At 43.7% G+C, this 19,785-nt stretch overlaps 1 protein-coding gene across 2 annotated transcripts in view; it reads right to left on the reverse strand.

Moving 5' to 3' along the window:
- RANBP3 (RAN binding protein 3) overlaps positions 1–19,785 on the reverse strand; it is a 139,726-nt gene that overhangs the window by 62,161 nt on the left and 57,780 nt on the right. For both annotated transcript variants that reach the window (XM_068233744.1, XM_068233743.1), the window contains exons 2-4: positions 17,024–17,079; positions 7,213–7,249; positions 6,836–6,922 (exon numbers count right to left, since the gene is read on the reverse strand). In XM_068233744.1, the coding sequence (XP_068089845.1) occupies positions 6,836–6,922; positions 7,213–7,249; positions 17,024–17,079 (180 nt within the window). The remainder of the gene's footprint in view (positions 1–6,835; positions 6,923–7,212; positions 7,250–17,023; positions 17,080–19,785) is intronic.

The raw sequence follows: 19,785 nt of genomic DNA on the forward strand, positions 1-19,785 counted from the left end.
TACAAAAGTCCTGGTGATGTTAAATACTATCCCTCCCCTCCAGGTCACCATGGATAGTGGTAAAAGATGTAATTCAGCTGCTGAATTACAGTGCTTTTATAGTAATTTGTGCTCTGCCTTGACGGCGCCCAAACTATTCACTGAGCGCCGTTATCGCCGTAATTCCAATTTACTATCACTTGCTGGAGTTCCTGCACCCATGTACGTACTTGGGCGCTGTTACACGGAGATAGAATGCAAGAACAGGAAGGAGGAAGAAGTAGGTAGTACAGGCGCGCAGGACCCCGGTGAAGTATGTGTTTATCCCAGCCGCTGTTTGTGCTCCCGCCGCTGCACCGTCACGCTCCCCCGCGGAAACCGGTATAATGCGATTGTGCATGGTAGGATTACCATGCACAACCAAACCGTGGTAAACCGCCATACGGTATACCGCTGCAACCCTAATATGGAGGCTGCCATATTAGGGTTTCCTTTTCCTTTATACAATACCAGCTCCATAGCAGTCCTTCTGATCAATTTGGCTGCATTAGTACATGGATCAAACACCTGAAACAAGCATATAGTTAATCAAGTCAGAAAATCTGACCTGGTTTACGGTCTATAGCCAAAAGTATTAGAGTCAGAGGATCAGCAGGACTGCCAGACAATGTGCATTGTTTAAAAGGAAATAAATATGGCAGCCTCCATATCCTCAGTTCTGGTGTTCTTTAAAGCCAGACGAGCACCAAAATTTTTTTTTCTTTTAAATAAACCTACCCATAAGGGGACTCCGAATAGATGTGCGGAGGAGATAGCGACCACCACAAGAACAAGATGACACGAGCAGCCTCCCGCAGGGTAGTAATGCCTCACACTCCAATGGCACACTTTTATGAACTTCACTTATGGAGTTTGATTAAAACAACACATAGATAATTGGGGACACTTGCGAGTAGACTTGTAAGGGAAGGGGGGGGTCAAATGGAAGATGCCACTAAGTTATAAAACTAAATGCTGACCATTATAAATAGGTATGAGTACTGTCACCCACGGAGATCGTGACTTGATTCCTCAGTTAACAGTTTGGGTCCGAGCGCCTTACAGTACAGACTCATCGCTAGTCTGTTGCTGTGGAGGGGAGAAGAGGAACAGTACAGTGACCAACAGAGCAGCTGTAAGTGGAAGGAGTAAGTAGGAGAACAGTGCACTTGGTCAAAATGATTTGGCACTGGTTTCCTCGGAAACGCATCAGGGCTGCCATCCAAAATGCAGGATTCAGTCCCAACCGGATACACTGGCTAAGAGCATTCTACTGTGTGTACAAGAAAGGTGTACACACCTGCGATATGTGCATGTGACAGATATCAATATAATATAGAAGTCCTCTTTGTCACGGAACAGCCGTGAGAAACGTGGGCGAATTGGAAGGAGCCGCGCAGTCCAATTTCTGATCGCTTTCTGGCTAAATTTGTGCAGCCATTACAGGAATCAGAACTGGGTTTTTTTTTCTCTTTCCCTCCTAACAGGAGATAACAGGAGATTCAGTTTTAATAACTTTTTCCGAGCAGTATTGACAACTTTTTTGATGAGGAAGAGGATAATAGAGTATTGCAAATTGCACATTTCTTATCCACTTTATCAGTACATTTGTCATGACTGGAATGGGCCCCAGATTTATCCGTCTTGTCAGTCTTTTTAGGCTACGATAAACACAGAAAAAACATAATTAGCCTAATCCCCCTAATATACATGAACTGGAAAAGCAGTGTTACACCATAACCACTTGCCAGAGAGGGATCGGAGCCTGACTCCACAGACAGAGCTGGAGAAGGTCCTGAAGCATCCTCCACGTTTCCAACAAACAGAATGAAACATGGCCCAAAAGCACAACTGCTCTAACATTCTTGGCGGTAACCCCATGGTTCGGGGTAAGCCACGCAGGAGGTTTTCTCAGGCCCTGCTGGGCCGATTTTCATAATTTTTTTTTGCTGCACGCAGATAGCACTTTGCTAGCTGCGTGAGCACACTGATCGCCGCCGCCCCGCGCTCGATCGCCGCTATCCGCCGCCCCCCCCCCCCCCCCCCCACCAGCCCTGGGCTCGCTACATGATTTAAAAAACTAAATAAATAAAAAAGACTGCTGCGCTGCCTCCTGGCAGAATTTAATATACCGCCAGGAGGGTTAAATAAGGTCCGGATTACCTTAATGGCCTTCAGCTGCTCACCGCCGCGGCCCCTGCCGCTAATGATATTCACCGAACTTCCGGCTGGTCACATGGGACGCCGGCGCGTGACCACTTCCGGTTCTGAGACCGGAACTTCCAGTGCGCGTGCCTGCGTGATTAAATCTGCCACCTCCTCCGGAGAAGCCTCCTCTATGCTGCAGGGCTCCACACCACTTACCTAAACGGCCCACCTTGGGCCCGCTGCAATAGTCCATAACTCCCTCCTTTCCCTCTCCCTCCAGACTTCTGCGACAATCTCCATGGCGACGTTATGTGACACACTGGCAAATAATGACAGCAGGTCACATGACGCCAACATTGCTTTGGAGATCGCCGATGAAATGAGCGATTGGCTGAGTTACGTGCGCTGCAAGTATTTTTTCACAAATGGCAGGAGGACAAGGGAGAGGGGAATGCGGGCCTCTAACGACACGCTGCCTTCATATCACCCACGGGCTATAGCTTGGCCAGGCCAGATGTGGAGTTTTCTCATTCTCTAAGAAGGGGATAAGGTCCAGCAATTAAAGTAGGTGTCCCTAGTTGCAATATATTTGGGGCCGTGCAGCAGGAAGTGAGCCTCATCCTCGAGGATCCTCTAGTCACAATGTTGGCACTGTCTATTCTCCCTGGGCTGGAGCTAACCACTTCTTTCAGGTCACATGGCTTTTCCTGGTCTTCATTGTGCATCACAGCTTTGTAGTGGAGTGAATTATGGTACCAACCACCCAATAAAGTACAGATAGGCAATGATATGCTCAATGCATATCTGTACTTTATTGGGTGGGTAGGTACATAGATACAGCCACCATAATTGAATACCATGGTAAATTTGCATTAATTAGCAGTACACTGTTGTGCACACAGTGTACCGCTAATTAATGCAAATTTACCATCATATACATTCAAAAATGGTGGGAAGCTAAACTAGGGCTATAAAAACACAGATGAACAGAAGTCTTAACAAAAATAAACTGCGCTTAAAGAGTAACTGTCAGGCTGCAAAAGCTAATTTAAACCTCTATTCTCCTGTGTTAAACAGTTTAGAAGGAACTGCACTGGTTGGTTGAAAGAGGCGCCCTGGTGGTTTATAAAAGCAGTTTAAAATTTGACAAAATGTTTTGAGGTGGCTTACCTCAAATAACGAAAATCTTTGAGGGAGCAAAAATTTTATTAGTAGCACAGGCAACGCGTTTCGCGGGTCTGAGCCCGCTTCCTCAGGCCAAATAACAGTGCCTACATAGCAGAGAGAGACTCCTTAGTATACTAACATCTTAATACAGAGAGAACAAAAAGTGTTTTTATACATTAACTTTCCTCTCAGTGGACTCATTTGTAAACATGCAGTATAATATAAATATATATATATATATATATATATATATATATATATATATATATATATATATATATATATATATATATATATATATATATATATATATACATACATACATATATACATATATACATACATACACACACACACACACACACACACACACACGTATATCCCCAAACCTCTATATATACACGCACATAAACAGTCATCTCAGGTTTAGCATAAATACATACATGGCACTGTTAGATTAGTTCTCTTACTATAAATAAGTGCAAATTGGGTTTTTGTGGGGGAACTTTAGTGTTAAGATGGAATTATGAATTATATCAATTGTAGGGGACTGATTACATGAGGGGGGAGGGGCATGGGGAGGGGGAGTGATGGTATGTGGTGAGGGGAAGGGAACCTGTGATGGGGAAGAAAAGGGAGGGGAGGGGGGGTTCCCGGTGAATGGTGAAATTGATTATATATGTATGGGGAAAAAAGGGGGAGGGGGATGGGGGGGGGGGGGGTTTCCGGTGAATGGTGAAATTGATTATATATGTATATATCCGAGGTTTTTTTAAACAATGAATTTTTATTCTATGGCAACATACAATAAAAAGCAATAACAACCTAATTGAGTTTAATATGAAAAAACATCAATATTTTGTTTCATGTATGTATTTATGCTAAATCTGAGACGACTGTTTATGTGCGTGTATATATAGAGGTTTGGGGATATACGTGTGTGTGTATATATATATATGGATTATACTGCACGTTTACAAATGAGTCCACTGAGAGGAAAGTTAAAGAGGAACTGTAAGCTCAAAATATCTTATTGCCAGCAGGTAGCCTATACCCAATTTATAGATGAAAACCCAGTATTTTCTGCTAGAAATCCAGCATTTTGCTGGAATTACACCTTTAAGTAGGAAGCCACGCCCCCTCATGAGGCTGCTCCGCGGCTGTATATTCATTAAGCTTGTGCGCACTGCCTTCTGGGTAGTGACATCATGGGTTGCTAAGGGGGAAAAAAAACAGCAGTCCTCACTCATCAAGGTGGGACATGTGCACGAGGCAGAAGAAGTTTATCTTGCAGCCTCCGATGGGATGATTGATCATCCCTCTCTGCCCTGTGAAGCTGCCGCTGCCACTATCAGGTCAGCGACATGTGTTTAACTCTCCTCATCCCAGCTGGAATCCCTCGTCAGCTCTTCCTACAGCCTCCGATGATCTTCTAACTCTGCCTGCATGTCATGTGCATTCACCCGACATGCAGGCAGAGCTATAAGATCATCGGAGGCTGTAGGAAGAGCTGACAAGAGGGATTCCAGCTGGGATGAGGAGAGTTAAACACATGTCGCTGACCTGATAGTGGCAGCGGCAGCTTCACAGGGCAGAGAGGGATGATCAATGCTGGATTTCTAGCAGAAAATACTGGGTTTTCATCTATAAATTGGGTATAGGCTACCTGCTGGCAATAAATTATTTTCAGCTTACAGTTCCTCTTTAATGTATAAAAACACTTTTTGTTCTCTCTGTATTAAGATGTTAGTATACTAAGGAGTCTCTCTCTGCTATGTAGGCACTGTTATTTGGCCTGAGGAAGCGGGCTCAGACCCGCGAAACGCGTTGCCTGTGCTACTAATAAAATCTTTTTGCTCCGTCAAAGATTTTCGTTATTTGAGGTAAGCCACCTCAAAACATTTTGTCAAATTTTAAACTGCTTTTAAGTGCTTTTATAAACCACCAGGGCGCCTCTTTTAACCAACCAGTGCATCCACACCCCCATACCTTATGGTCTGAGGGGTTGGGACAGAATACACGTGGGCCACCACGATAGAACTCTGTCTCCTACCTTTTTTCCAAGGAGAGCGACCGCATCCAGATCCCTAGGGATCACCCCGAGTGGAGTCGGGTTTATTGTCTCCACCTGCTTCCTGTGGTTGGTTGCCCCGCTGCAACCCACCTTTGTGAGTAGTTTTTTTTCCATCTTTATATCCACTATTGGGCTCCCGTCCCTGTCTCCTGTGTTTTCTTCCAGAGGGTGCATAGACACCCACACCTTGCTACAGTTTAGAAGGAAGCCAAAAAGGCAATACTGAAGTTAAAAATCTCTCTTAGTTTTGATGTGTGCTGAACTGCAAGGATGTTAGACCCAAGCTCTTAAAGAGACTCTGTAACATTAAAAAGATCCCCTGGGGGGTACTCACCTCGGTTGGGGGAAGCCTCCGGATCCTAATGAGGCTTCCCACGCCGTCCTCTGTCCCACGGGGGTCTCGCCGCAGCCCTCCGAACAGCCGGCGACTGTGCCGACTGTCAGTTCAATATTTACCTTTGCTGGCTCTAGCGGGGGCGCTGTGGCGGCTTTCCGTTCCGAACTACATGGAAATACCCGATCTCATTCGGGTCCGCTCTACTGCGCAGGCGCAGGAAACTTGCGCCTGCGCAGTAGAGCAGATCCGACGGCGATCGGGTATTTCCGTGTAGTTCGGAGCCGACAGCCGTCAGAGCGCCTGCGCAGGAGCCAGGAAGGTAAATATTGACGTCACCGCTGCCCGGACTCTACGGAGGGCTGCAGCGAGACCCCTGACGGATGGAGGACGGCGTGGGAAGCCTCATTAGGATCCGGAGGCTTCCCCCACCCGAGGTGAGTACCCCCCAGGGGATCTTTTCATGTTACAGTTCCTCTTTAAGAAGCCGAGAGCCGCATACCATACAGCAAAGCATTCTGGGGCCCTCCCCTCGGCTGCTAGTGGTAAGTTACAGGGCTCGTGCTATAACAGCAGCTGCTCACAGCACTGAAAAAACTCCGGGCAGACTACACTGCAAGAGTCCGCTATTGTTCCTAGCCACATGGCTAATTAATATTCACTGCACAGTAGTGTTTTACATAACCGATCTTTTGTGTGAGTCTAATCATCAGGAAGCAGGCAGGACATGACGACACATTTGGCTTCATAGGAGACAAGCATGGACCCTGCCATGAGCTGTCAGGAGCATCATTCTCTGCAAATACTATATAAAGATTCTGTGAAATCCAAACGTGGACAGTGAAATGCATATGTAATGTAAGCACAGCCAATGTTTAGCTACTGATATGTGTTTATTTTCTCTGAGACCCTATACCTAACAGCTCCTCTTTAAAGTAAAGTAGACCTAACCAGTATTACGCAAAGGACTTGTATGCACTATGTATGTTGCTGTGCACATTCTACCAAGGCATATTTCCAGGATGTAGCCAAACAGTTATACATCAACTCTTTTTTTAAATCCTCAAAAATACATATATAAAAAATATATATACCTGACTGTGATGGTGGAAACTGGGAAAATGACGACGTCCGTTCTCTTTTAGGTGGCGGGCAATAACTGCCATCATCTTTATCAGAATCTTAAAAAAAATTGAAGATTAAATTATATGATGTAGGAAATGAATAGCTTGATAAAAGCAGGGTTCACGTGGTTTTGCCTGTGCTTTCCAAGCATTCAAATTAGCATTAGAACTTACAACCAATATATAACAACCTGCAACATAATTTTGCACACAGTGTGCATTGTCATTCGCAATCATTTAAAAACTCTAAAAATACGCACATGTTGTTCCATACATACTGGCAAAAATTATGCGTGAAAATCTGTTTCCACACATACAAGAATGAACTCCCCCAGATTTTGGCTTACCGTCTCCTTGCTCAGGACTGGATCCATCTGCTGACCTCTGCAACAAAAGTAGTAAGGAAACAGGGAGGTAATTACTAATGAGGAAAACACCCAAACAATAAAGTGGTCACAGCTGATCAAATACAGCAAACATTTGAAGAGCAGCATTTAACCACTTCAGGCGAGAGCAATTTTCACTTTTAGGCGCTGCTCCCATTCATTCGCCAATAACTGTATTACTCCTTATCGCAGCTAAATGATCTATATATTGTTTTTTTTCAGGACAAATTCGGCTTTTAATGTGTGTTAATTTTGTTTAGTAATCACCTTATTTTTTTTATGCATTTTAAAAGGGAAAAAATTGAACAATTTCTCCATTTACATCAATTATCACTTTACATTAAACAGTGCTGACTACACGTTAAACCCACTAAATTTTATTTGTTCATTCATCCTGGTTATTGCAACATTTAGATTATGTTCTTAGCACAAAATATGGTGACAATATTGTATTTGGAAATAAAGGGGTCTATTTCTGTTTTTTGTTTTCTTGTTGTACACCATCAATGATTACAAGGCCTTATTTTTAAAAAAATTATAGTAATATACCCTCATGGCATACATATTTAAAGAGCCAGGTTCCTAAGGTAACAATATATGTTTCTTTCACATTCTGTCACTTTGTTTTCATTTTACGAAGTCTTATTTTGGTACAGAATATGCGAAATTTCTTTTGATTCAGTTTGGGACAAAAAAAAATAAAATACAGGAGACATGCGCCTCAACCCTAAAACTCTTTAACCACTTGAGGACCGCGGGCTTTACCCCCCTTAAGGACCAGACCCTTTTTTCCCATTCAGACCACTGCAGCTTTCACGGTTTATTGCTCGCTCATACAACCTACCACCTAAATGAATTTTGGCTCCTTTTCTTGTCACTAAAAGCTTTCTTTTGGTGCTATTTGATTGCTGCTGTGATTTTTACTTTTTATTATTATATTATTTTTTTAACTTTCTGTGCTGACATTTTTCAAATAAAGTAAAATTTCTGTATACATGCAGCACGAAAAATGTGGACAAACATGTTTTTGATTAAAAAAAAAAAACCCATCCAGCCTATATTGATTGGTTTGGGTAAAAGTTATAGCGTTTACAAACTATGGTGCAAAAAGTGAATTTTCCCATTTTGTAGCATCTATGACTTTTCTGACCACCTGTCATGTTTCATGAGGTGCTAAAATTCCAGGATAGTATAAATACCCCCCAAATGACCCCATTTGGAAAGAAGACATCCCAAAGTTTTCACTGAGAGGCATAGTGAGTTCATAGAAGATATTTTTGTCACAAGTTAGCGGAAAATGACAGTTTGTGACAAGAAAAAAAAAAAAAAAAAAAAGTTTGCATTTCTGCTAACTTGTGACAAAAAAAAATGAAATCTGCCATGGACTCACAATGCTCCTCTCTGAATACCTTGAAGTGTCTACTTTCCAAAATGGGGTCATTTGTGAGGTGTGTTTACTGTCCTGGCATTTTGGGGGGTGCTAATTTGTAAGCACCCCTGTAAAGCCTAAAGGTGCTCATTGGACTTTGGGTCCCTTAGCGCAGTTAGGCTGCAAAAAAGTGCCACACATGTGGTTTCGCCGTACTCAGTAGCATAATGTGTTTTGGGGTGTATTTTTACACAGGTCATTTTTGTTTCAAGACCACTCCTCACGGTTTAGGGCCCCTAAAATGCCAGGGCAGTATAGGAACCCCACTAATTACCCCATTTTAGAAAGAAGACACCCCAAGGTATTCCGTTAGGAGTATGGTGAGTTCATAGAAGATTTTATTTTTTGTCACAAGTCAGCGGAAATTGATTTTTATTTTTATTTTTTCCACAAAGTGTCATTTTCCGCAAACTTGACAAAAAATAAAATCTTCTATGAACTCACCATACTCCTAACAGAATACCTTGGGGTGTCTTCTTTCTAAAATGGGGTCACTTGTGGGGTTCCTATACTGCCCTGGCATTTTAGGAGCCCTAAACCGTGAGGAGTAGTCTTGAAACCAAATGTCGCAAAATGACCTGTGAAATCCTAAAGGTACTCATTGGACTTTGGGCCCCTTAGCGCACTTAGGGTGCAAAAAAGTGCCACACATGTGGTACCGCCGTACTCAGGAGAAGTAGTAGAATGTGTTTTGGGGTGTATTTTTACACATACCCATGCTGGGTGAGAGAAATATCTCTGTAAATGACAATGGTTTGATTTTTTTTACACAATTGTCCATTTACAGAGATATTTCTCCCACTCAGCAGGGGTATGTGTAAAAATACACCCAAAAACACATTATACTACTTCTCCTGAGTACGGCGATACCACATGTGTGGCACTTTTTTGCACCCTAACTGCACTAAGGGGCCCAAAGTCCAATGAGTACATTTAGGATTTCACAGGTCATTTTTGTTTCAAGACTACTCCTCACAGTTTAGGGCCCCTAAAATGCCAGGGCAGTATAGGAACCCCACTAATGACCCCATTTTAGAAAGAAGACACCCCAAGGTATTCCGTTAGGTGTATGGTGAGTTCATAGAAGATTTTATTTTTTATCACAAGTTAGTGAAAAATGACACTTTGTGAAAAAAAAAAAAATCAATTTCCACTAACTTTTGACAAAAAATAAAATCTATGAACTAGTCATACACCTAACAGAATACCTTGGGGTGTCTTTTCTAAATTGGGGTCACTTGTGGGGTTCCTATACCGCCCTGGCATTTTACGGGCCCAAAACCGTGAGAAGTCTGGAAACCAAATGTCTCAAAATGACTGTTCAGGGGTATAAGCATCTGCAAATTTTGATGACAGGTGGTCTATGAGGGGGCGAATTTTGTGGAACCGGTCATAAGCAGGGTGGCCTTTTAGATGACAGGTTGTATTGGGCCTGATCTGATGGATAGGAGTGCTAGGGGGGTGACAGGAGGTGATTGATGGGTGTCTCAAGGTGTGATTAGAGGGGGGAATAGATGCAAGCAATGCACTGGCGAGGTGATCAGGGCAGGGGTCTGAGGGCGTTCTGAGGGTGTGGGCGGGTGATTGAGTGCCCTAGGGGCAGATAGGGGTCTAATCTGGCTAGATGGCTAGATGGTGTACTGGTTAAGGGCTCTGCCTCTGACATGGGAGACCAGGGTTCGAATCTTGGCTCTGCCTGTTCAGTAAGCCAGTAATTCAGTAAGGAGTTCATTGGGCAAGACTCCCTAACACTGCTACTGCCTACTGAGTGCGCTCTAGTGGCTGCCTCGCAAGCGCTTTGAGTCCGACAGGAGAAAGGCGCTATACAAATACTGCCATTATTATTATTATAATCTGATGGGTAGCAGTGACGGGGTGATTGATGGGTGGCAGTGACAGGTGGTAATTGATGGGTGATTGACAGGTGATCAGTGGGTTATTACAGGGAAGAACAGATGTAAATAATGCGCTGGCGAATTGGTAAGGGGGGGTCTGAGGGCAATCTGAGCGTGTAGGTGGGTGATTGGGTGTCCGCAAGGGGCAGATTAGGGTCTGATCTGATGGGTAACAGTGACAGGTGGTGATAGGGAGTGATTGATGGGTGATTGATGGGTAATTAGTGGGTGTTTAGGGTAGAGAACAGATGTAAACACTGCACTTGGGTGATCTGACGTCGGATCTGCGGGCGATCTATTGGTGTGGGTGGGTGATCAGATTGCCCGCAAGGGGCAGGTTGGCGGCTGATTGATAGGTGGCAGTGACAGGGGGTGATTGACAGGTGATCAGGGGGATAGATGCATACAGTACACGGGGGGGGGGGGGGGGGGTCAGGAGGGAGCAGGGAGAAGTTTAGGGAATAAAAAAAAAAAATAGCGTTTACAGATAGTGACAGGGAGTGATTGATGGGTGATTGGGTGTGCAAACAGTGGTCTGGGGGGTGGGTCTGAGGGGTGCTGTGGGCGATCGGGGGGGGGGGGGGGGGGAAATCAGTGTGCTTGGGTGCAGACTAGGGTGGCTGCAGTCTGCCCTGGTGGTCCCTCGGACACTGGGACCACCAGGGCAGGAGGCAGCCTGTATAATACACTTTGTATACATTACAAAGTGTATTATACACTTTGTATGCGGCGATCCGGGTGCTAGTAACCCGCCGGCGCTTCCGAACGGCCGACGGGTTACAGCGCGAGGGGGGCGGAGCCAGGTGCCGGTGGCTGATTGCGTCACGAATGACGCGATCGCTCCGCCCATGCCCGTACAAGGACCACCGCCGCCTCTGTGCATGCGGCGGTCCTTGTGGGATCCACTTGCCGGCCGCCTCTGTGCAGTGGGCGGTCAGCAAGTGGTTAAAGGAATACTATTAAAGTATCTTAATTTCTGGAAGCAGCATTAATCAATATGGCAATATGAGTCAGAACGAACACAGCATATGCTTCTGCTGTGCAGTGTGTCTTTTTTTAATATACCTTGTAGACAGCGTCCCCTGAACAAACTGACAGCGACGGGTTATTGGGGCAGACCATTATGCTAGAGGTGATGCCTCTTGCCGAGTGCAGCTGTGGATTATACGGTTTTATGCTCCCCAACAGCAGTGCAAGTTATGCAGCATGTTACTATGGAGGAGGGAGAGACAACAGCTCTCCCTCCCTCTCACTCCAAGCCTGCCCAGCCGATAACATCATGCTTACATTTCCACTATCGCGAATTCGCATAGCAATACAAGCGAATGGGACTGTTTCCACTTGTCAGGATTCCTTTGCGTTTTTCTGTGCAGAAAAAATTTGCATGGCAGAGCCATCAGAATTTGCATGCCGCATACCGCTATGCGAATCGCATACAATGTATTTAATAGGAAATTCGCATGTGGTTTGGGTATGCGAATTTTCATGCGAATTCGCATAGAAACAATGGAAAAGCACACCAGCACTGCCATGGTTAAATTCTCATGCATCATCATCCATGCGAATTCGTGTGCGAATTCGCATGAAAATTCGCATGGACCCGCATGCAAATTTTTTCCGCGGCGATTCGCACCGCACAAGTGGAAATGCAGCCTCACTGTGCATAATTGTTAGGCAACTTAACAAAAAACAAATATATACCCATTTCAATTATTTATTTTTACCAGTGAAACCAATATAACATCTCAACATTCACAAATATACATTTCTGACATTCAAAAACAAAACAAAAACAAATCAGTGACCAATATAGCCACCTTTCTTTGAAAGGACACTCAAAAGCCTGCCATCCATGGATTCTGTCAGTGTTTTGATCTGTTCACCATCAACATTGCGTGCAGCAGCAACCACAGCCTCCCAGACACTGTTCAGAGAGGTGTACTGTTTTCCCTCCTTGTAAATCTCACATTTTATGATGAACCACAGGTTCTCAATGGGGTTCAAATCAGGTGAACAAAGAGGCCATGTCAGTTTTTCCTCTTTTATACCCTTTCTTGCCAGCTACGCTGTGGAGTACTTGGACGCGTGTGATGGAGCATTGTCCTGCATGAAAATCATGTTTTTCTTGAAGGATGCAGACTTCTTCCTGTACCACTGCTTGAAGAAGGCGTCTTCCAGAAACTGGCAGTAGGACTGGGAGTTGAGCTTGTCTCCATCCTCAACACGAAAAGACCCCACAAGCTCATCTTTGATGATACCAGCCCAAACCAGTACTCCACCTCCACCTTGCTGGCGTCAGAGTCGGACTGGCGCTCTCTGCCCTTTACCAATCCAGCCACGGGCCCATCCATCTGGCCCATCAAGACTCACTCTCATTTCATCAGTCCATAAAACCTTAGAAAAATCAGTCTGAAGATATTTTTTGGCCCAGTCTTGACGTTTCAGCTTGTGTGTCTTGTTCAGTGGTGGTCGTCTTTCAGCCTTTCTTACCTTGGCCATGTCTCTGAGTATTGCACACCTTGTGCTTTTGAGCACTCCAGTGATGTTGCAGCTCTGAAATATGGCCAAAATGGTGGCAAGTGGCATCTTGGCAGCTGCACGCTTGACTTTTCTTAGTTCATGGGCAGTTATTTTGCGCCTTGGTTTTTCCACACGCTTCTTGCGACCCTGTTGACTATTTTGAATTACACTCTTGATTGTTCGATGATCACGCTTCAGAAGCTTTGCAATTTTAAGAGTGCTGCATCCCATTGCAAGATATCTCACTATTTTTGACTTTTCTGAGCCTGTCAAGTCCTTCTTTTGACACATTTTGCCAAAGGAAAGGAAGTTGCCTAATAATTATGCACACCTAATATAGGGTGTTGATGTCATTAGACCACACCCCTTCTCATTACAGAGATGCACATCACCTAATATGCTTAATTGGTAGTAGGCTTTCGAGCCTATACAGCTTGGAGTAAAGGCGCGTACACACGTCAGATAAAAGTCTTTGGAAAATGAAAGATCACAGACCAATTTTACCCCCTTTCATGTAGTATGAGAGCCATACTCTACACAGTCTATTCTATGGAGCTGAACTCCCCATCAGAAAAAAAACCTTTGCAAGATGCTGCACACACAGATGCTGTACAGACACAAACGATCAGTATCTGCAAAAGATCTGTTCCTGCCAAAGATCCGTTCCTGCAAAATGCATTCATAGTCTATGATATCTGCAGATCCCATACACACCTTGTTTAATGGACATTCATCTGCAGATCAGACAATTATCTGCCGATCTGAAGATCCAACCTGGTGGATCTGATCTACAGATAATTGTCCTTTAAACAAGGTGTGTACGACATCTGCAGATATAGACTATGAATGCGTTTTGCAGGAATGGATCTTTAGCAGGAAAAGATCTTTTGCAGATACTGATCTGTTGCATGTGTACAGCGGTCTTTGTGTGCAGCATCTTGCAAAGATTTTTATCTGATGGGGAGTTTAGCTCCATAGAATAGACTGTGTAGTTATGGCTCTCATACTACATGAAAGGGGTAAAATTGGTCTGTGATCTTTTATTTTCCAAAGACTTTTATCTGACGTGTGTACGCACCTTAAGACAACATGCATAAAGAGGATGGTGTGGTCAAAATACTCATTTGCCTAATAATTCTGCACTCCCTGTATACTTATTAGGAAATATTTTTACACGTTTTTAAGCCTTGTTGCAGCTCCACAACTGTTCTTGTTGACCTTCTCGCTTTCACACAGCAGTACTGAACAGTGACACTACTGCTGAGCGCCGATATAGAAACTAGGGGTTGATGCCTCACAACACTAGTAACGTCGCATATAGGCACGAAAAGGCAATATTACGGTTACTACCACCACCAGTGTACTGCCCGTTACACTTAGCATGACCAATGGTACATAAATAACATGCGTGTTGCCAAGATAATGCACTTTATGCAAGTAGCATAACTGCACACGCCAATATTACCAGCGGTTGGTGCATCAAAATGTTCAGCTATCAGCACACATATGCAAACTGACTGCTCTATAATTGAAAGAAAAAGAAATTTTATTTGACAGAGTTTTGCTCGTGTCACAGCCCTCTCAGGAACCCCCTGGTTGCAGCCAGCAAGGTTATTTATAGTTGGTAATTACTTTTGATTTTTCTCTGTACTACTTTGCCATAACAAATGCAGGAAAGGATAACAAAATGCATGATTTATAGTCAACTCTAAAGGTGCGTACACACATGCGACTATAGTCGTTTGTAACGATCGTTCCCCGATCTTTACCAACGACGATCGTTACAAAAAACGAACCACCGACTATTAAGGCAAACGACGAACGAGCCAAATCGCTACAAAAGAAAGTTCTGTCTCGGCGGATTTTAACCAACGACGATCGTTTGCAAAAGTAGTACATCGTTGGAAACGATCGTTCGTACTAGGCTTGACATGCGCATTTCACTATTTCTCCATGGAACTTCTCATTTTTATGCGCAGGCGCAATAGTTGCTTTCTGTGATGTAACGTTCGTTCTAACGATCAGATCGTTACACACATTTTAAAACTACCTTTACTTAGGTCGTTCTTTCATCAATTAAAAGTTCGTTCGTCGTTCTTAACGAACGATCGTTGTCGCATGTGTGTACGTAGCATAAGAAGGAACACTAAAGCTGGCCACTAACTGTCCAATTTCTAGCGAAAAATCGTTTGAGTGATCAGAAATTCTGATCGGAAGTGACATATTGTAATACATCGTTCACTACACCACCAACGAACCAATCTTTGCTTCCCATCTATCACAACCAACAAGGAAATCAAAATTTTGGTTAGACGAAAATTCACTCGGACGACATTTTTTTCACTCGTTCATAATTGATTGTGTCCACCAATGGAGATTATTTACAACCTATCCAATCAGAATTTCTGCTCGCTCGAACGATTTTTCGCTAGAAATTGGACTGTTCGTGGCCATCTTTATGCTTTAAAATTAATTAAATCTATAACAGCTGACCACAGTTTACCCAAGGTGGGCTGGATGCAGATAATGGAAAACATGTACAGTACAGATATGACAGTCACCTAGTCTGGTTACAAAGTATAATTTTGGGTCGCATCGAATATCTGTTCAGGGCTACAGAAGAGCAATTTTTAATGTACAGGCACAATATGATATCTGCATCCCTAAGGGCCCGTTTCCACTTGTGCGGTGCGAATTAGTCGCGGAAACCACAAAACGAATTTGCAGGCGTCTTTGCATATATTAGTAATTATGCGAATTTAACCATGTCAGTGCCTGTGTGCTTTTACATTGATTTTATGCAAAAACGCCCACGAATTCGCGGTAAAATTCATGGTAAAATTTGCATACAAAAACGCATGCGAATTTCCTATTAAATACATTGTATGTTAATCGCATAGCGGTATGCGAATTCTGCAAGATCTACTTGAAAAATTTTATAGTTGCAATTCAGATAGTACATACAGATCAATGTGCACCACCAGTAGACAGTCCCATGGAAGTCTATTTGAAAAATCATGACTTCTACCTTATCTTTTCAAAAGCCACAAAGATTATACATTGGAGCGCTGGCAGCTAGACCTCACTACTCTGATTCCCTAGAGATATAAAAGGGATATTAGCACCTTTAAAAAACAATTTGTACTTACCTGGGGCTTCCTTCCCGCCCACCGCAAGGTCCCCCAGCATCCTCCTGTCTCCTCTCCCGGTCCCGAAGGCAGCTTTGTTAAAATCGGTGACTTCCGCCAGAAGCCACCAGTATGAAACCCAGTCATGCATGCTACGCATGATCACGCCAGTCGGCATGAGAGTATTGTGCATGTGCGGTTCAGAGTTAGAGAATTGCACATGCGCAAGACTCTCACGCCGGCCGTTGTAACTACGCATAGCATGTGCGACGGGGACTCGTACTTGCAACTCCAGGCGGAAGTTGCTGATTAACAGAGCCACCAGTGGGACCGGTAGAGGAGCCAGGAGGATGCCAGGGAACCACGCGGCCTACGGTGGGCTGGAGGAAGCCCCAGTACAAAATTTTTTTTTTTTTTTTTTTTTTTTTTAAAAGGTGCTCAATATCCGTTTAACTTTCTTGGCGGTATGAATATTTGAATATTTCTGGATTTTAGGGTGTAAAAGCAGTGCAATTTTTCCATGAGCTTTTAGGTCCTACAAGCAAGGGGAAAAAATAAAAGAAAATCAAACCGTAGATAGTCCGCAGAAGCCCCTACACTTTTCTCCCCTCCCAGCAGAAACCCCAGGACAGGCTTGGCATATATTTTTTTTTCACCCCGAGCCTGGCTTGGGTCTACCACCAAGGAGGTTAGGAAATAGCAGCATGACTATAGAAGCTAAACCTAAAATTTGTTTTTGTGGAAGGCAAAATTATGCAGCACAACACCGTAAAACACATCTGTGCATCTTTTTCGCTTACCTTCTGGGTCTTGTCCTTTTGAAACACAAATACAGGAGGCGCTATGGCAGGCTTGTCTGGAAGTTAAACAAACAAAACACTTGTCAGTTAAGAAAAATTGGCAAGACAAGGACACAGTTATAGGACATCAGTTTCACTAAACAGATAACCACACAACGTTTTAAATAAATATACATTTCCACAGTATAAACTGTGGTAAAGCCCCCTTGTCTTCCTAAAAAAAAAAAAAAAAAAAAAAAAAAAATACAAATCCCTCCATCTTGACAGAAAAGCTAATGATGGGGGAGGGAGTCAGACATTTGTGTTATGCATACAAGAACCTGCCATTCACTGGGAGCAGAGGACCAGCAGCAGTAAAGGGACTACTACTTTGAAAGGATACCTTACCCAAGGCAAAGCTACTCAAGGTACGCACTGAGTTATGTTCATGCTGGAGCTACACACCACTGAGCGTGCGTTAGTTCCTCACTTCGTACCTCGTAATCACTCCTAGAAAAAATTGACTTTTGGTTAAAGTCTAATTTTTAGACAGGAAAGGGCAGGTTTGCGGCAACGTTCCCTCTTATAGTGCTTCCATTCCTACCTTTAAGGGGCGTAATTGGGGTGGGAAAGAGGTGGGAAAGAGGAGGGATCACCACAAGCCAGCCTCTGCCCATTTGATAATTTGACTTTAGTGAGTGATTACCGAGACTGGCAGGAATGACGACGAGAGGAACAGACAATGCACAGAACTATGGGATCAAGCATGAACATACCTCTGTGCTTTTCTTAGGTGGCCTTGTCCCAGGTTAGGTGTACTTTAAAGAGAACTCTAGTGCTCTTTAAACTACATGCAGCTTAGAATAGGGCTTAATAAAATCAACATTGAAGTGCATCTCCGGCCAATTTCCAAGCTGCATATAATTTGTATGCAAGCAAAAATTAGTATCTCACTGACCATCTCTGCTTATCTCTTACTTCTAGCCTTGCCTTATAGAGACTCTGCAACAAAATTTTGAGCCTTATTTCGTCTATCCTATAAGTTTCTATACCTGTTCTAATGTGGTCTGTCTTACTGCAACCTTTTCTAGTTGCACTGTCTCTGTAATAAATCTTATCTTCTTTCCTCTGTCGGCTCTGTCGGGATCAGGCTGGAATGTGTGGAATGTGCAGCACCGCTTGTCATTGGCAGAAGCTTTACACACCCTCTCCAAGCTCTGCATGAGTCACACAGTAAGCTAGTTCTCAGCCTATGATACTCTGGTTAGAAGCCAAGTCTTTTGTTTGTAAACACTGCCTAAAACTGTTAATTACAAGCCAGGATTGCAGCAGGGAGTGGCAGAAACAGCACAGAGGGGCCCAGGAGAACATACTGAAGAGAATGGTATGCTTTTTATTGTAAGAATTTTAGAGTACAGATTCTCTTTAAAGCGTACCTGAAGTGACATGACGAAATACTCATAGGTACATGTGGTGTTAACCCTAAGAAATTGTCTGAAGTCCTTTTCTGTTTTCCAGTACAGCGTGCATTAAACTGGAGTTTTTTATGTAAATCAGCATGTCAAACTAAGTTTCCTGAAAAGTAAATAGAAGCCATCACAGCTATGTTTGAGTGAGAGGCGGCTTCTGAAAAGGTTTTAGTGCTCGAAAGCTTAAAGGGTCATTACTTATTGAGTTTCAGTTCAGCAAGGCAGTTATTATTGCTCTCTAGAAAGAAGTCTAAAGCAAAGCACTTAAACTCCACATAACAATAATACTAAATTTACCTTTAGTAAAACGCATACAATCAATCATCTTATAAGCTGTGTTTTTTTTCACTTAAGGTTTGCTTTAAAGGAATACTGTACGGTGTCAGGGGAAAATGAGTTGAACTTACCTGGGGCTTCTAATGGTCCCCCGCAGACATCCTGTGCCCACGCAGCCACTCACCGATGCTCTGGCCCCGCCTCCAGTTCACTTCTGTAATTTCAGACTTTAAAATCTGAAAACCACTGTGCCTGCATTGCCGTGTCCTCGCTACCGCTGACGTCACCAGGAGTGTACTACGCAGGCGCAGACCGTACTGGGACTGCTCAGTACACTCCTGGTGACATCAGCGGGAGCGAGGACACGGCAACGCAGGCGCAGTGGTTTTCAGACTTTAAAGTCTAAAATTACAGAAGTGAACTGGAGGCGGGGCCAGAGCATCAGTGAGTGGCTGTGTAGGCACAGGATGTCTGCGGAGGACCATTAGAAGCCCCGGGAAAGTTCAACTCATTTTCCTCCGACCCCTACAGTATCCCTTTAAGCTATGTATAGATAGATCCAGGGCTGTGGAGTCGGTGCAAAATCATCAGACTCCTCAGTTTATGAAATGGACTCAGATGCCAACTCAGACTCCAGGTACCCAAAATTGCTCCAACTCCACAGCCCTGGATAGAGGACTTGTCACCAGAAATGATCAGCATTATTTCTGCCTCTGCCTATTCAACACTGTGCCTAGCTGAAAAATCTTCAGACAAGCATGAGATACCAGGCCTGGGGAAACAGCCCATTCTAGTCAAACCAGACTATCAATCTACCCTTTTGCCCAAAAACTTAAGCTGACCTTCCGACAACTGAATTTTCTTCTGGTCAATTTTTATCACTGATCAAATCTGTGGAAAACCTGTTGCCCCAAGTGAAGCACAACAATGACTGTATAACAGCACACAGTATAACACTAGTGGTGTGATAAGATTTTCAGTAGATTCTATATCACATTGACAAAATGGTTTAAAGAGGCGCCCTGGTGGTATATAAAA

The sequence above is a fragment of the Hyperolius riggenbachi genome, chromosome 1 (genome assembly GCF_040937935.1).
Source record: "Hyperolius riggenbachi isolate aHypRig1 chromosome 1, aHypRig1.pri, whole genome shotgun sequence".
In the NCBI taxonomy this organism is placed as follows: Eukaryota; Metazoa; Chordata; class Amphibia; order Anura; family Hyperoliidae; genus Hyperolius; species Hyperolius riggenbachi.